The sequence below is a fragment of the Hesperophylax consimilis genome, chromosome 19 (genome assembly GCF_061612785.1).
Source record: "Hesperophylax consimilis isolate HC1 chromosome 19, BYU_Hcon_1.0, whole genome shotgun sequence".
Lineage (NCBI taxonomy): Eukaryota > Metazoa > Arthropoda > Insecta > Trichoptera > Limnephilidae > Hesperophylax > Hesperophylax consimilis.
Genome location: NC_142854.1, coordinates 15,342,658 through 15,361,945, shown reverse-complemented (window position 1 = coordinate 15,361,945; position 19,288 = coordinate 15,342,658). Strand labels below are relative to the sequence as shown.

The 19,288-nt window shown below is 33.4% G+C and overlaps 1 protein-coding gene across 1 annotated transcript in view; it reads left to right on the top strand.

The window, feature by feature from the left end:
- Positions 1-795: 795 nt before the first annotated feature.
- LOC149414879 (UDP-glucose 6-dehydrogenase-like) overlaps positions 796-19,288 on the top strand; it is a 32,727-nt gene continuing 14,234 nt past the window's right edge. The window contains exons 1-4 of the mRNA XM_089643539.1: positions 796-1,115; positions 13,722-13,859; positions 15,887-16,037; positions 17,811-18,170. Of these exons, the coding sequence (XP_089499665.1) occupies positions 957-1,115; positions 13,722-13,859; positions 15,887-16,037; positions 17,811-18,170 (808 nt within the window). The 5' untranslated portion in view covers positions 796-956. The remainder of the gene's footprint in view (positions 1,116-13,721; positions 13,860-15,886; positions 16,038-17,810; positions 18,171-19,288) is intronic.

Here is a 19,288-nt window from a genome sequence, read left to right as displayed (position 1 = left end):
GTTAATGCAATGATCGTTTATTCTAAAACACGAACCAGTAGAGGAAGTCATTCCAATGTTAGAGTAAGCCCGTCGTCCCACGGGTCGGTAAGTAATCTATATAGTCAAATCGAATGCTGCAAGCCCTGGCGAGAAGATTTCGTTCGCTATAGTAAGGTAATGGTCAGCAGCGCACTTCAGTGTGGAACTTTTCTGCGCACGGTCTTACAGAATTTGGTTTACGTCGATTGCTTAGCGATCATTGGGCCGCGCCGATGAGCTAAGTCTTATGCTTGGTACATAATTGTTCTTGAGCTTACGGATTCAAGATGCTTCATAAAAAAATCCCTACACCGTTTTGTCAACATAAGCCGATTGCTGTGAAACCCTGCGCAGAAAATTCGTTATAACTTTTTCGCAGGGAGCATTTACTTGTAATTCGATTGCTTACCGACCCGTGGGACGACGGGCTACGAAAACAAATTTACTTCCTTATTTATGTGTAAATACCACGCGGAGCGTAACTTCAGAACAGTGAAGAACTAGAATCATTCCCATGGCGTTTGTTTTATTAAAAAGGTCTTAAGCCAGGCTCAAGGCCGGCTTTATCACACCAATGTTGAACGGACGTGTAAGAATCTAATTAGTAAGACCGTTAATGTTGGTAGTAGGTCTGTGAATTCTCGCCATTGTAAATACCCAGGGGTATATTAGCGTAATAAAAAAGAATACATTTCATAAACAAAGTTTATTTATAAAGCATAGACACGTTTTGTATACATAGAAACTGTCACGTATGTAAATTGACATGTGTCACTTTGGCTGAGAGATTTACCACGGCCAACGCGGGATATAAATGAGCCAATAATCGAAGGATTTGCATTTCATGACTTGAATCGCAAAGCGAAGTCAACCTTCTACATTGGTTTACGCGGTAACTTTAGTTCGTGCGTGTAATTCGCTGTAATAGTACAGAAATGGTGGTCACGAAGATCTGTTGCTTGGGTGCCGGTTATGTCGGTGGCCCCACTTGCAGTGTTATCGCCCTTAAATGTCCAGATATCCAGGTGACCGTCGTGGACAAGAACCAGGCTAGAATAGACCAGTGGAATTCCAACAAACTTCCCATTTACGAGGTTAGTTTCATTCATAATCCAACTTTTAAAAGCATTCATTTTTATTTGTGTTTCGAAGGACGATCGTTATGAAGGATTTCGCAAGAGGTGTTGATTTTATAAAGCAGTAGAAAGGGGAGTTTTTTAAGTGCTAATTTGCTAACCAAGGTCGAAAAAGCGTAAAGATGAAAAGATGCTTCAATCATTACTGAATAGGTATTCAAACTTTTGTGTCAAGGCTGATATGTAGTTGTAAAGAACACAAAAAAACTCTCTTTGCACAATCAATTCCAAACAAAATCAACAATTTCACAATAAAAAGATAAATAAATTGATAAATCATCATGGATTAGTTTACGAGACTAACAGTTTTTAATTTATTCTTTTTCAAGTTCGAGGGCGTAAACCAAATAGTTTTTAAATGGAAAATTCAGTTTCTGGCTGAATTTTTAATTTTTTTTTTTAAATTATTTATTGAGTTAGTTTATACAACATTTGAATATAAACAAGATAATATTTCATTTTGTAACTTTAAATATTTTACAATAAACATAACATTTCTTTTTAAATACATTCATTCTTCAGACTTTCAGGCATTCCATCATACATCTTTAGTCCTTTGTACATTAGGCAGTTCTCTGATTTTGATTTCTTCATATGTGGCAATCTAATTCTATTTACATTTCTGGTTTCGTAATTATGAATATCTCTATTAAAAACAATTTCATCCTTAAAATATTTTGGCATTTGGTTGTTCATGACATTATGCACAAAAATTAACACAATCTCTTTTTTATTGGAATCCAATTTAGCTGCTCTCTCATTTGATTAATGCTTGCGTATTTGACTTTTCCCAGTATACATCTCATAGCTCTATTCTGTATAACATCTAGTTTGTTCAAATTTCCTTCATTGGCCAAATATAACATAGTAGAGCGATAATCTAAATGTGGAGCAACTATAGTTTTATAAATGAGCTATGTAGTGTTTCCATTTAGTTAATAATCTTAATCTTCTAAGAAAATTGACTTTTTTTGATACCTTCTTTAGCACATATTCAAAATTTGATGTGAAAGTGAGTTTTGAATTGAGTATTACTTAATTTCATTTACTTTTTCAATTTTTTTTCATTATTTATTGTCAATCTTAATTCTGTGTTATGCGTTTTGTTGCCTATTTCCATATATTTTGTTTTGTTTACATTTATTCTTAATTTGCTTAATTTCAGCCATTTCGCTATATTTTGTAGGTCTTCATTTAATTTGTTGATTGCATCTATGTACTCTTCACATGAAATGTAGATTAATGTACCGTCTGCAAATAATCACAATTGCACAACCTAATTAATTATTGATAGCCTAATTCTTTCACACTTTATAAAATAGTTTTCAAAATGTAATTATTTCAATCATATGAAAATAACTAAGAGGTTTTATTAAAATAATATATTTTCCTCTTTGCTTCAACCTTTACGTACCTGAATGTAAAAATCACGTTCCAACCCAAGGGGGGTCACTAGGGTCCCCCATATTTCACGGAGTAATCATTTATCTTAATATTCGTGTTGCCCTTTCCAGCAACACTCAGATATTAGTTACTACCTACCGTTTTAACCGGACTAGTTAACCGGTTAGTTTTAATCGCCCATCTTTTCCCAGCAGTTAATCATTAAGGGAGGGGGGGGGGGGTTGCAAAATAATATAGTTGTATTTTCCAGTAATTTAATCTGCTATTCTCTCTTTTTCCTACGCAATGCTGAGACTGATGGGGGGGGAGGTTGAACACCCCCTGTTATATAAGCCCTTATTCAAATAAATATTATTGTAATGACGATCCGGGGGGAGGAGAGAGTAATTTTGTCAGAATTTGACAGATATTATTTAATATCTTAAAAAATAGTAACGGGATTATTTGTTTAATGCAGATCGATTCCCTAAAAAATTTTCTATGATTACCAAAAGTATTTATTTATTTATTCAAACGCCATATAATGGCTTTTACAATACAGTGATAATCGAATTATAAGCGTACAGTGATAAACAGCATAATAATGTGTAAACAAAAACACTATTGCAAGTGATGCAGTTATTAATATAAGTGCAGTAAGACAATGCATAATTCAAAAGAAATATATACCAGTGTAACAATAGTTGAACTACTTTATACTAGGTTTGTTGTACCTGTTATAAGTCAAAATATGAGGTGAGGTGAGTTATTGTTACCCACAAAATTAATTGTACTTGGAATAGCTGAGTAGGCATCGCAACTTGGCATTAACAATTCAGAGCTGTCAGCGATTCATTGGTACTTGTAAATAAGAAATAATAATTTTTAATAAAATTAGTTAACACTATAAGATATCAAGGAGCCATGCAGAAGAATATTATCATTCCTGACATTGATTATTGTGGTTGAGGTATGTTATTATAGCCTTCTTATAACTATATTCCGTGCAGTTGAACACATCTACTACTTCTGACAAAACATTGCCAACTGCATGCAATCTGGGTATAAACGAGTACATATTTAAATGACTCAGTCCTGATATTTTTGTTGCAATAAAGAAGAGTTTTGGAAGAAATTATAGAGTTTTTGGGTCAATCCGCACCAAATCATCCAGGCCATGTCACCCACCATCTCAGATTTTGATGAAACTTTAAATTTTTAATCCTTCCATATAGATAAGAAAATATACCAAATTTTACCTTCCTACCTCAACTCGTTTTTTTTTTATGGGCAGTTGAAGTTTGGGCAAAATAAGCGTTTTTACATATTCCGAGCACTCCGGAAGAGCTTGTACCTTCAATGAAAAAAAATTGTATCTTTGTCATTTATAGTGCAAATGCAATGAAAATTTTCAATATTATCAAGAAAACTATGCTGATTGCAGAAAAAAATAAATAAACCCTTTACATTTATCTACTTGACTTTAAAAAATTACCAAAAGTAATTTTTTAAGTAATTTTTGGGACGGAAAAGGTACTTTACAAAAAAGCAATATCTCGGGAAGGTACAGTGTTAATGAAGTAATTTTTTTTTATTCATATCTACAAATAGCATAGAATCACATACAAAAATAAAATTCATGGCATTTTACTTGCTTCAATAAATAAAATCCATTTTAAACTTTTTTCAAACTTTTTGTAATTTTTTTTTATTCTTATCTACAATAACCATAGTACAACCTAAAAAAATAAAACTCCTGGTATTTTGTGTGCTTCACAGTGTAGAAACGTTTTTAAAATAAGAAATCTTTATCATACAGAATTGTTCTAGGTTTTTTTAAATCCATTTTAAACTTTTTTCAAACTTTTTGTGATTTTTTTTATATCTATTTTTAGTTTGTAATTGGGCAAGTTATAGTTTAGGTATATAGCTAGTAATATAGGTTGAATGAATGGACTAATATCAAAGAAACAGTCCTAGAGACAAGTCACTACATGGAAATGATGTATCTGCAACAAGAACAAGACAGAACATGAAAATTACTATGTATCTGCCTCATCACTAAGTTTGCAGGATACTACATGCTTTGTTTCCTCTGACATGCTTAGTTCTGAGTCAGCTTCAAAGCAGTGATCATCTATATAAATACAAAATCACTCAATCAAAATATCTCAAAGAGTCCCTAAAAGCACAGCTTCAGATAAATGAAGCTGTTGTGTTATTAGACTTCAGTGAAATCTTCTCCTATGTTATCCAGAATGAAGTCCAGGGTTACCACTGGACGCAAGACAGTTGTTCACTCCACCCAGTGGTAATTTACACTTGTGAAGAGCCTGGCAAAGATCTCACAGTGTCAAGCTTGTGTGTAATTTCAGATGACTTGGAACATGATGTAAGTTTCGTTTACGAAACTCAAAAAATTGTTGCTCAATTTTTAAATCAAAAATTTCCCCAAATTCAAAGTGTTCATTATTTTACTGATGGTTGCGCAGCGCAATATAAAAACTGCAAAAACTTTTTAAATCTGTGTCACCATCAAAAAGACTTCAACTTGAAAGCATGTTGGTCGTTTTTTGCTACGAGTCATGGGAAATCTCCCTGTGATGGAATAGGTGGAACAGTAAAACGTCTTCTAACTAGAGAAAGTTTGCAACTTGGCCCTGGCAACACTATCACAACTGTAGACAAAACTTTTAAGTTTTGTCAGTCGAGAGTAGAAAATATATATTTTTACTTGCTGAGAAAAGAAAGCTTATTCACTTGCAGGCAACAATTACAGCAGCGTTTTTCACAAGCTAAAACAATACCAGGCACTCGAGGTTTCCACTGCTTTGTTCCTCTGTCTGAAAATGAAGTTGGCACAAAAAGGATAAGTTCAGATTCAGATTATGCTTTGATTTTTAACTTCAGTGGGGAACGAAATCGCTCTGAGCAACTAAGTATGGTACAAATTTGTACAAACTCTTATGTAGCTTGCGTATATGACAACCATTGGTTTTTTGGACTTGTGGTTTCCAAAGATGAAGACGAGTGTGATGTATCAATCAAGTTTATGCATCCTTTTGGCCCAGCTCCATCCTTTTACTGGCCACATCAAAAAGAAGATATTTGTTTTGTTCCACTACAAAATATTTTTAATATCGTTGACCCTCCCACAACAAAAGGTTCAGGAAGAGCTTACTACTTTCTTGAAAAAGACGTTCATCATGCTGATCAAAAGTTCAACCATCTTATGGGTCAGATCAAGAATAAAAGTAAAAAATGAACTTGAACATTTATTTGTAAACAATATTATTGTAATGTACTTTCATTTAACCTAATCCTACATTGCCTGTTTTATTTTTATTGTATTTGTTTTTTAAAGAGTTAACTTTGTATTGAAAAGAGTTAAAAAGTTGATCTTGTTATAAAATATTGCTATGGTGTATGCATTCAGGGTAAGGAACAAGGTACATTATTTTGTTGGTGCCTTAAGCTTACATTGCAAGCTTACCAGCATGTTGTAAAGGACCGAATAAGTTTGACTTTTTTTATTTGCAAATACAGTATCTAGATTTTAAAAAACTTGGAACAATTCTGTATGATTAAGATTTCTCATTTTAAAAACGTTTCTACACTGTGAAGCACACAAAATACCAGGAGTTTTATTTTTTTAGGTTGTACTATGTTTATTGTAGATAAGAATAAAAAAAAAATTACAAAAAGTTTGAAAAAAGTTTAAAATGGATTTTATTTATTGAAGCAAGTAAAATGCCATGAATTTTATTATTGTATGTGATTCTATGCTATTTGTAGATATGAATAAAAAAAAAATTACTTCATTAACACTGTACCTTCCCGAGATATTGCTTTTTTGTAAAGTACCTTTTCCGTCCCAAAAATTACTTAAAAAATTACTTTTGGTAATTTTTTAAAGTCAAGTAGATAAATGTAAAGGGTTTATTTATTTTTTTCTGCAATCAGCATAGTTTTCTTGATAACATTGAAAATTTTCATTGCATTTGCACTATAAATGACAAAGATACAATTTTTTTTCATTGAAGGTACAAGCTCTTCCGGAGTGCTCGGAATATGTAAAAACGCTTATTTTGCCCAAACTTCAACTGCCCATAAAAAAAAAACGAGTTGAGGTAGGAAGGTAAAATTTGGTATATTTTCTTATCTATATGGAAGGATTAAAAATTTAAAGTTTCATCAAAATCTGAGATGGTGGGTGACAAATCCAAAATTTTCTGGATGATTTGGTGCGGATTGACCCGTACAAGTGATGTAAAAAACAACTTAGATTTCGCACAAAACTCTCATTTCGGAAAGTGTATACCCCACTCCAAAGCGGGAGGGTTAAATAAAACATTATATGTATTTTGTATTGAGTTAATTGTATTTCTGTTTATGTATTTATGAATCGTGATCATTGTATCCTTTCACACCTTTTTACTGCCCACTCAACAGGCAAACATTTCCCATTAAACTCATTATTCATTTGGTTGTAAACTAGGAGTGTTTAAGCTCTTTGTAGATAACCACTATTTTGTCTAAACTTCAAAGATTAGATTGGTTTTATCGTCAACATTCAGAATTCTACCGGAACTAAAATTCTGATAATTGTAATACGATATAAGCTGATATGATATTAATTCTTATGGAATGAGAACTGAATTAATCATTTGACGATTTGTATCAACTAAGTATGTCGGATTATATTTTATTATATAGATTAATTACATTGTTTCAAGTGTCTATTTAAAATGTCAGTGAATCAGTCAAAACAAAAAACTTTATTATTTAATTTAATGACCACTCCAATGAATCTTATGCATCGTCGATACCGAAAGTTTTCAAAAAGTTAATTCTTGTATGTTCTTGTGTTATATTTAATATTACAACATGGTTTTGTCTCTGGCCGATTTACTTTAACTAACCTCACACTGTATGAAAACTTTATCTCAGGTTCCCTTGCTAATAGACAATAAGTTGACTCGATTTTTACAGATTTTAGTTAAAGCGTTTGATAAGTTTAGCCATAAAATTCTTAAAAATAAATTTTCCACACAAGGAATAAGTGGTAAATTAGTTTGCTGGATTAAGAATTATTTATCAAAACGTGTACAACTGTCTCTATCAAAGAACACTTGTCTTATGAATTTGAAGCTACTAGCGGCGCGCCTCAGGGTTCACACCTTGGTCCAATATTACTTATACATATTACTATTTGCTCATGACGTGAAAATATATTAAATCATAAAAAATATCTATGACCGTTTGTCCCTACAATCGAATTTTATCAAATTCGCAGAGTGGTGAACCATTAACAAACTTAATATTAAAAAATGTCAAATCGTATGTTTTACCTATAAAATAAACACTGTATAACCATAGCTTATTGTCTGTACCTGAAATAAGGGACCTCAAAATAACCTTTGATTACTAAATACGTTTACTAATAACATTGATACCATCTCTAATCTCTAAATAGTATATAAAATAAAGTCGCTATCTGCGTCTGTCGATAGGGTTTTGGATTTTGATAGGGTTTTCACCATCATTTAGAAAATTTCTACCGGAAGGTTTATGTATATAATACATGCTTATAATATTTATAGAAAGTAGAGAAAAGTCAATGTTTTGTAATCAAGTCGTAAATAAAATATTTTCTGGCGTTTAAATTGCTAACGCTGGCTAAACCTTATAAGATACATCAAAATAATGTACTACGGAAATGTATATCTTAAAAAGGCCTACAGAAAAGTTTATGGTGGGATATGTCTATCTCCTAACAATAAATCCCAGCAACGCCGGGTAAACGTCAGCTAGTTACTAATAAAGCAATAAAAATGTTGAGCTTCATTATAAGAATATTAGTATTCAAAAATAATACATTTCAAAAATGTCCATACATCAAAAATACTTTATACTACTCTCGCCAGAAGCCACTTGGAATACAACTCTTCTATATGTTACCTTCTTACAACAGTTATACAATATGACCCAAAATAATTTATACAACTCTCGCCGGAAGCTACTTGGAATACAATTCCTCTATATGGAACCTTCTTACAACAGTTATACAATATGACCCAAAATAATTTATACAACTCTCGCCAGAAGCTACTTGGAATACAATTCCTCTATATGGAACCTTCTTACAACAGTTATACAATATGACCCAAATGTGTAGACTGTACAATAAGATTGATTGTGCTGAAGTAGATATTTTTGTCGATAATTTGTATGGATTCAGAAAAAAAATTCTGCTATTGTTAAATAATATGTTGCACTAATTATATTATGTGTTACTCGCGTCTCTTACTTTTCTGTAATATTTGTATTTCATATTTATTTTTTATTTAATCATATGACGTTAATTATAATTTAAAATAAAACAATAACTTTGTAAACACCACATTTATTTTTTATACTTAATGTTGACCGGGTTTCGCTACAACCGTTGCTTCTTCAGGGCAGTGAAATGCTGTACTAAAATCTTCAAGTAACATATGTTATCAATATCCTTTCCAATCCTCTACCTAATCCGACTACCTTCTCCACAGGAGCATGATGCAATTTTTTACAACCTTATGTGAAAGGTTAGGTTCCATGATAACTCAACCCAGTGACAATTCAACACACTTTTAAAAAGTGATATAAAGTCATTAGAAACGATGAATAATTTTTTTTTTAAAACCTAACTTAACTTAACCTAACCTACATGACCCAGTTAATAAAGTTTTTGTTTCATCATTTTCCATGACTTTATATAACTTTTTAAAGATGAGATGAATTATCATTGTGATGATTTATACGGTTACCGAAAGGTTAATATATTGATTAACACATATTACTTGTAGATTTTAGTAGAGAATTGTACTGCCCAGAAGAAGCTACGGTTGTAGCGAAACCCGGTCGGCAATGAGTGTAAATAATATAAGAGGTATTTACTAAGTTATTAAACTATTGGATCCTGCAAGTGCTTCGCTATTGCTAATGTCTTTCTCGGCCGTCCCCGACTTCTATCTCTACAATTCAAATAACTCTCTAAACACTCCTGGCACTAATAAGAACTGTCTTTGAAATTTTCAGCGATGTCGGTCAACTACTTTTCGAGTTTTGCGAGCGCAAACATACGCTGGCTGAATTTTTATATATTAAGATCATAATTTCACGTCACAAAGTATCGGCTTTATATAAACAGACATTATTTATGATTCTCTATTACAATCAATGCGACTCTTATCGTTATCGTTAAAAGATAGAATACTTAATGATTTCTTTTTTTGATCTTAAAATAAACAATAACTGGTTTGACTCCACTGAATAAGTTTCGTTAATAAATTATCATGTATCTAGTAGACCATCTCGACCCATATCACCTTATTATTGCAACAATACTGGCATTAACACGGAAAGAAATCAATAACATATCGCTTACACAGTAATAAATATTCTGATATCGATCACACAAGTTTTTTGGCTGCAAGTATCGATAGATAAGAAATTAATCATACTTCATTCAAAGGTATTTTTTATGAGCGTTGATTAAATTACCTTAATTAACCTGCATTTATTTTTCTATTTTAGGGAAATCAACCAATGACTAAAGAAAATAATCTTTATTCAATGGAAATCAACAGTTTACAATATATTTGGTTTATACATGTGCAATTTATATAATTGAGAAACCAATTATATCCTTACTATATTAATACATTATCGACTTTACTAATAAAGGTGGTGTAAATTTTATACAATTGATAAATAACCACCGTGTATGTGAAAACCTTAGTAATAAACCAAAATAGTCTAATCTGATATTTAACAGCCATAAAAAGTTATAGCGGAAGAGGGTAGTTTATTAGTCGTATAAACTTAAAATTTCTCACAGAATATCAGGATATTTCCAAGGTACATTAAATGTGCTATATAATTCTTAATGTTGAAATGTCGTAAAAACAAATACTATTTTTAGAAACTAGATAAAATCAAAGATATTAGAAGAACGAGATGTGCTATGAGCAGTTCATACTGTGTGGAATTGTTTTGCCCAGTGTCGCCGGTTTTGTTCACCAATACTACTGCACACCTTCGCTTACGCTAAGGTATCCGCACTAATACATAGAACAGATTTCTGTGCGTACACGTCCCGATAGTATTCAAAGTACCCTAATTAGGTAGTACTCCGCCTACGGTCCGGCGGCCAACATAGCATATCTCGTTCTTCTAATATCTTTGGATAAAATTATTATTTAGATTTTTGTATTTGAAATATTGTTTAATATTTATAAATTAGAATATTTTGATTTCAAACACGAAAAAAGTTGAAAAAATATTTGTAGAGAGCTTGACTCCTCAGATTGTACATTCTGTGGTCTAGAAGTGGGAACTTTAGATCACATACTTTTTGGCTGTCCCTCTATAAACAAATATCCTCTATTCTATCGAGCCTTATCTAAAATTGCTTCCCCTCCATTCAACATGTCATCTATTCACAATCTGAATTCGACTCCAATCTTCCATATAATTTTGAAATTTGCCAATTTAAACAAAATTAATATATAAATTCACATTCCCTCTCTCCACAATTTTAAATGATTGCCCATGAAGGGTGAAAGCCAGAAAAATTAAAATATACAATAATAATAATATTTGGCTAATTTATATAGTGCCGTTTTCGTGAGAAATCACCTCAAGGGCGCTGTACAAATATATTTCTTAAATAGTTAATACTAGAACTACTGACTTATCTCTAAGACTTATATCTAGTGACTTACGACTAAGGCCTATAACTACTATCTTAACGACATATATACGAGTATTTACATATTTAGCAACTTACAACTAAAATTAACATTAACAATCTAATCTTACTAACGCCAGAAGAAGAAGGAAGTTCTATTATATTAGGGTGTTTTTATTGTTAGCTGGATATATATGTTAAATTAATGAAAAAAATCAATCGTAGATCTTAAACGCATTTAGATGATTCATCTGCCAACAATTAAACCGATTGACTTGTTATGTTCCCGCTGATATTGTCCATTGTTCATTGGTAGGCAAGTCAATAGAAAAATTGAATGAACGGAATCGCTAGAGAATGTAACAATTACGGTATAAAAAAAAAGAAGAAATATTTGGATAGAATGACGGATTTATGGAAATGAGTGTCTGAAAAAGTGAGTTTTTAGTTTGGATCTAAATTCTGTTGGGCTGGTTATACATCTCAATTCCATAGGAAGTTTATTCCAAGCCTTAGGGCCGGATACTCCGAATGCACGATCACCAAACTTAGTGTTCGGATTTCGCTTAGGCTCTTTCAACCTTCCAATTGCAGATGATGTCGCTGATCTAAGAGTTGACTGCCTTAGACCAATTGTGTATATTTTAAAAACACATTCCTTTTATTTAGGGAATCTGCAAGAAAACTGTGACCTCACTTTTTTATTATTTACACAATAAAAAAAATATTATAATAATTCCCAGAGAATAACCAAAAAAAATTGACATTTTTGATTCATTGTTAGCGCAATATATTCGATGATTTCTTGGATTTGTATTTACCTACACATGCTTAAGGCATTTATGTTATGAAAAACATCACTTTCATGGAACAGTTAATTAAAAAATAACCTATCTTTTTCAAGACGGGAACCTCAGCGTCACTTAGCCAACATTGCCAGCACTTTCACAGCCAGTTAATTTTTTTATTCGTAATAATTCGAAATAGAAATTGTACAGTCTTTATTCAATGTTTAACTAAAACACTGTTTAACAGTTCGAAATTGTTTTTTTATCAGTAAAGCTGAATGTATATATATTTTTTATTTACTTTGTTAGTTGAGGTATTAATTTATAAATACAGTTTTAATAGAGATTTTTTTATCCATTTACATGAAGATATCTCAGAAGAATATATCAGAGAAAATGTTATTATTTTATATAGAACACCATCTTATAAGTCAAGCATTTTCATTCGAATTTATTTTTCATTGTTTTTCATTCAAAATAATGCATGAATGTGTGCGCCGAGTAGGTACTTTCAATTCTATTCTTTTTCACAATTGAGGACAGTCAGTAATGTTGTATATGATTTTATATAATAACATCGCATCTTCAAATTGTTTGCAGTCTTGCAATTGCTATCTCGATAGTGTCTTGGATAAATATATCCATTTTTATTTTTTCAATGTGCGACATCTATTGACTTTGTTACAAGTCTAGAATGAATATCCAATATGTTTGAGAGATGTTAGAATTATCTAGAATGATAAAATTTTCCATTTTGGGGTTTTACCACAGACATATGAATATTAATAGACGAGAAGTTAAGGACGAGGGGTTAAAACAAGAGTTGCGGGACGCAGAGAGGAAAGCTGACTGTGATTCGTCAATAAATCAATCTGACAGTAAATAGGCATCTCACATTATAATATCACCATTTAGTTCTTAAAAGTAAAATCTGCCTTTGAATGAATAGACATTTTTACATGGGAGCGCAAATTACTCGCCACGTTATGAACAAATTTGCTAAGTCCAAATTCGGCAAAATAAATTTCTTCTATTTTCATAGTCGAATATTTCGTTTATGTATTTTGACACTTTTATAAATGTTCATAATTTACTTCCCAGCAACCAACCAGCTTTGTGTTTCGCGTCCAGACGTATCTCGATGTGATAGTATATGTTTCTACAACTGATCCATATTATACGATGTGAATATGCTTAAAATAAAGTAAAATAATGCTTTTATATGGAATGTAATACCACAATTGGGTTTATTCTCTTTTTCACATCTATTTTTACAAGTTTTCATAGCACAAGTCACCATTTTGCCGTGTTATTTCGTAAAATGAACCGATGATGCCTCGACCATAGTTCGCACAAGAATGATGACGTCACGTTTTCTAAATTCACTTGAGGCCATACGCGAGCCCAGCCGGCTCCAATGGAACCGGTATGGGGAGTGGGGAATAATACGCTTTTAATCACTTAGGGCAGGTCTACTAATATTCATATGTCTATGGGTTTTACTCAATAAGTTATTCCACTACAAAAATACAGAATATATATTGCTCGAAAGTGAATGATAAAAGAAGTCAGGGGGTTGCCCGAGGAAGTCACAGCACTATCAAATACTTAAGCAATAGTTAAGGATTTTGGAATCACTAATCTTCTTGTTATTTCCAGCCCGGACTAGATGAAGTAGTGAAGACGTGTCGCGGTCGCAACCTTTTCTTCTCCACGGACATTGAGAAGAGTATCAAAGAGTCGGAGATCATTTTCATCTCTGTCAATACACCAACCAAGAGATTCGGCAATGGAAAGGTATGTCCTTTTAATATCTTTTGTCTGCATTATTAGTATTAAGTAGTTTATTAAATAACCTTGACCTATTAGACGACTTCTGTGGTCGAAGTGTAAGGCTCTCAACTAGCAAGCTGGTGGTCACGGGTTCAAATCATAAATAAATTGTTATTTCACAAATTACTCATACAGTATATTTGCGGCACGTTCGTGAATGGAAGATACTCTCAGTATCGCCCTGTTGTAAGACCATCATTCAGAATTGAAACATTGCTTGAATTGGCTTTGGCCGTGTTTGGTGACGAGATCTGAATAGCCAGGTACTTCCCCACCTTTCTCTTCCCCATCTCCTTCCCCCCCCCACTACCCTCAGCCTCACAACATACCCCAGTTGGGGATGCCATAGTCTCACTGGCTCCAGACGGTAGGGAACAGTTGGGACTCTTGTTCGGTTTCACATTAAAAAGAAAACGTAAAAATGTAAATTTAAAAAGAAATATGGCCCTTACAAGTCTAGAGTCGGGAATGCCATTGTTTTTGATAGACGCTTCAGGATGGTTTTCCATGTTTTTTGTCTGTGACCAAGTGGGTACAATGGCGTTATTTATTATGGGGTTTGTTGTAATGTTAATTGTTAGGTATGATGGATCTTTTCCACTCAAGCGATAGCTGCCCAAATTTGGGTAGTTACAGTGATTAGCTAAGCTTATATCGAATACCAAAAGATGTCACTAATTTTGAACATTTGTTTACATGTTAAAAATTGCTTTTTTTAGTGTGTTATAGACATTATTTCTAATAATTAGGACAATAAAATTCTGATAACTAAGAAATAGAATTCGTGTGTTTATAAAATTAACAATTATTTTTTTTAAAGTCATTAAACCAAAAAATATAGGTGGGTTCATTGGCTTTAAACTAACAGTAAGCAGTTTATATGTTGTCATATTAACATACTTCCGGCGGGACAGGTAGAGTTCTACCTTTTACACCGGTCCAACTTGAATGGCGGGGAAGGCAGTGCTGTTCGATAATTCTATCTAATCTTTTTGTGCAGATCCCAACTATAAATATGTAAATATATTAACACCGTGGTACAATTCTCCCATTTTATTATCGTCTTGTCTCTTGTTTCTTGTCTCTTGTCTCTTGTCTCTTGTCTCTTGTCTCTTGTCTCTTGTCTCCTGTCTCCTGTCTCCTGTCTCTTGTCTCTTGTCTATTGTCTATTGTCTCTTGTCTATTGTCTATTGTCTCTTGTCTACTCTCTCTTGTCAATTGTCTCTTGTCTCTTGTGTGGAAGAAAATTTAATCAAAAGAAAACCTTACTAAACCTAATCCGAAGTAAATCGTCAAACTTATGGTACACCAAATTCGGAAAACCATTTTTTTAATAATGTAATAAAATATCACTAAATGCCCCTAAACTTGCTTTATCTTCAGTTTATTTATTTGTATAGCGAAGTAGACTTTAATTTCAGACAGTACTTTTAACTTGTATAGTTGGGGTGTGGTAATATTAAAATATATGTAGACCGGTCGGTGGCCGAGTTGACATCGCGCTTGGGTCCCACTCAGGCGTAGCGTGTTCACTTCCTCGGCTGGCTAAGTCCTCCATCACAACACAAGCAACATTTTCAGCTTACTGTGGTGGTATTAGGAGATTTTCAAATATTGTCAGGTTATTCGTAACCCGGGAATGTTTGTCTTTCTTTTTTTAAAAAAAAAAAAAAAAAAAATTTCAAAGATGTAGCGGTTTAAAGCAAAATTCATTTTCTCGATCAGGAACCTATTTTCGACTGCTTGAAGTGTGTTAATATTCGGAGGTAAGATTTTTAGAATGAGCACGGCCGAATCCCAAACTAAACGTTCAGAAAATTCTGTGGCTCAATGCATTTTTTTTAAATACACTATCGCTCGAGTGATTATATCGTCTGTTATATGTACAGGCTAATCTGTAGCCAGTAACTGCTACAGTGGCATTATTTATTATGGGTTGTGACGTTGATTTTTAACTCTGAAGTACCTTTTATTGTGTGCCATGTGTCCAGGGAAGGGCGGCTGACCTGACCTACGTGGAGAAAGCGGCCCGAATGATTGCCGACATCGCCACGGGGAACAAGATTGTCGTAGAGAAAAGTACCGTACCTGTTATGGCCGCCGACAGTATTATGAAAATCCTCAACGCCAATGTGAGAGAAGGTTAGTTGTATTTGCTGTTTTAAACACACTTTATGCAGGAAAGAATGAAACAACTTTTACGCCAGTTCTACTAAAACAGCAGGAAATGTATACGATATTGCTCTAAGATATTTTTATATGAATATGGTATACCAATCCCTTTTTTTACATCAACTTGACACAGGAGGCCTCGAAGAAAATAATTTGCCCTCAGGGCGCTTTTGGGGATGCTATGTGGAGGGTCTTTTAACCTCTTGAGTGCCGCCGTATCCAATTGACACAATTAAAATTTTTATTTCTTTAATTTTTAATCTTTCTTGAAGACTATGCAATTCTTTCACCGGACCATTCATATTTAAGGTGGAAACGCTCAAAACATGAAAGTTAATAGATAACCTCACTCAGGCACTGCTGTGTTTCAATATCTAACGACAACTAATGTCAGAAGCGATACAAAAACTTTAAACATTAAAGCCTAAGGCACATCATGCTATACGCATCAGCGCTTATTTGGGTGTGGCCTATACAGATTATATGTTTAGGTGTCACACTACGCTATAATCTTCCTCAGTAGAGTGGAGTCAGATCAATTAGGGAACTGCCGCAGAATATCATTTCTTTGTACGGGATCTGTCACCTTGACAGATGACAGTCTCATGACCCTCTCCCGCTGTAGACAAGAGAGGGGGTCGCATCATTTTCAAATATCCCACGGCTTGCAGATCATGGCATATCATCATCGCCATGCCCACACTAATAACACTTCATCTGTCAGGTGTGACAAATCTGTATGGGATTGTATGACAAACGATATGTTGAAATAAAACACACTTATTGCGTAATGTGCCGCCACCCTTATGTGGTAAATGATGCATAGATGAACGATCGATGCGATCTATTTTTGCGTCTGGAAAAAATAAATGACAATGGAAGGAATGTTCGTTCGAGATTTCACTGTATTAATTATAATTTCAAGCTTCAGGAAAACTAAACTTCACAGAAGGAGAATCTTGAGATTATTTTAATTTTATAAATACTAACCGGTGTCCTCGTGCTGAATAGTTGTGTAAATATTTTTCATGTCCATAGTTCTTGAATATCATTTACTTTAGAATAATTAATATTTTTACTACTGTAGTTATTTGATTTCTGTTATTTGAAACATAATAACTACTACAATGCAATCTTTCCCATCACGTAGCACGTTTTATGTGTTAACCCCTCAGGCCTCTGGCATATTTTGTCATAAGATCATAAGAGGAGTATTTCCGCTTTCCAGTAAAATTCCAGTAAAAAAACGAAAAACTGTTTTTGAAAGGTGATGAAATGCTCTTTCAAATGTTATCATTAGAAATAAACATACAGGGTGTTAAGGGTAGAGTGACTTACTTTTAACCAGTAATTCCTGACATTATCTGAAGTAAAAGGTACGTTCCTTAACACCCTGTATAATTTTTTATACATGCATTTTTTAATGCAAACATAAAAAGTTTTAAAAATCGCTCACATTACGTTTTTTCGTCTAACCACTGAACTAAAAATACTGATAATAAAAAAACAATTTTTTTATTAATATAGAAAGTAATTGCACTGCCCCACCATAAATTCTGTAATAAACTGTTATTATTAATCAAAATTCTTATTCATTAAACAAACAATGGGCAACGCTTAAAAACTAATATTATCAATTGATTTCAGAGAACAATGATTATGCGTAATATAAATTGTTCTGATTACAAATACAATTATAGCCAGTATTATCTTTATTCTGATGTTTAATTCTGTCTTTGCCAGGAGTCAGCTATCAAATCCTCTCGAACCCAGAGTTCCTGGCCGAAGGCACGGCGATCCAGGACCTGCTGGGGGCTGACCGGGTGCTGATCGGGGGCGAGGACAGTCCGGAGGGTCAGGCCGCAATCCGCGAGCTAAGCTGGGTGTACGAGCACTGGATCCCTCCGGAGAACATCTTGACCACCAACACCTGGAGCTCGGAGCTGTCCAAGCTGGCGGCTAACGCCTTCCTAGCGCAGCGCATCTCCAGCGTCAACTCGCTCTCCGCCGTCTGCGAAGCCACGGGCGCCGATATCTCAGAAGTCGCAAGGGCTATCGGAAAGGATTCTCGAATTGGACCCAAGTTTCTTCAAGCATCTATCGGTATGTCTGTTTATTTGTATAATCTGTATCGACTTCGAATATCTAATCGAAAAAATAAATCTATTTCAGAGTATTTTAATGTTAATGTTTTGGTGCAACATGGTCTCTTCAAAGGTTGTCTGTAGTGAATTGTACGATTTAGGGGCAATAAAATAAATATGTCTTTGGCTAAAACGATTTGAATTTTTTGTGAAATTTTTTGGACTTGTGTAAATATATTTCAACATTGAATGCTGAAGGTTTGTCTTAACCCCTCCGACTTTTCGCGAACTTGAAGCTAAGATGTCTTTACCGAAATGTCAATTTCACGAAAACGTTGTGTTATTACCGCCTCACAATCAAAGCTCTATAAATGAAACATTACTGAACGGAGCCGAATAGTAAAAACTGTTTTAGAAAGGTTACAAAATAGGCTTTCAAATTGTTATATCATAAATAAATATTAACATTTGTAAATATTTAAATTTAGAATGGAAACATGAAAAAATTGTAAAAATGACTCACCTGTAATGTTTTATGTAAAAACGATACTAAAATCACGGATAATGTAAAAAAAAACACTTATTTCACCGTACAAATGTACAATAAACAATTCTGTCACTTCACTTTTTGACCATTTCATACAAAATATATTTTTAAAAAAATGATTAAACTTGCGAGGCGGGTCGGCACGTCAAACGGCTTTCTTGGCGTCGTTTTACGATTTGGCGGGTAAAATTTGCTTCCACTGAGTAGGTCTTTTTACGGGTTTCTATGGATAACTTTGAATAGAGATGTGAAGCTTCATTCAATACGAATATTCTACTTTTTGTTTTAGGGATGTCACTAGAAGAATAACGGAGTTATGACGATTTTTGTGGAAACACACGCGTTGACGTGTAAACACGCTTATTGTACTTGACTGCTATCGTTATTTTATCGTGTATATCTGCTTACGTTGCTGACCGGTTAAGTTCAAAATATCACTTTCTTGGAACAAGTTTTTAGATTGCCTCGTAAAAGTTATTTAGTGATTTTTTTAGAAAAAAGACACGGTTTACAAATAAGCTGATAATATTTGAAAATCTCCTACTACCACCACATTAAGCGGAAAATGTTACTTGTGTTGTGATGGAGGA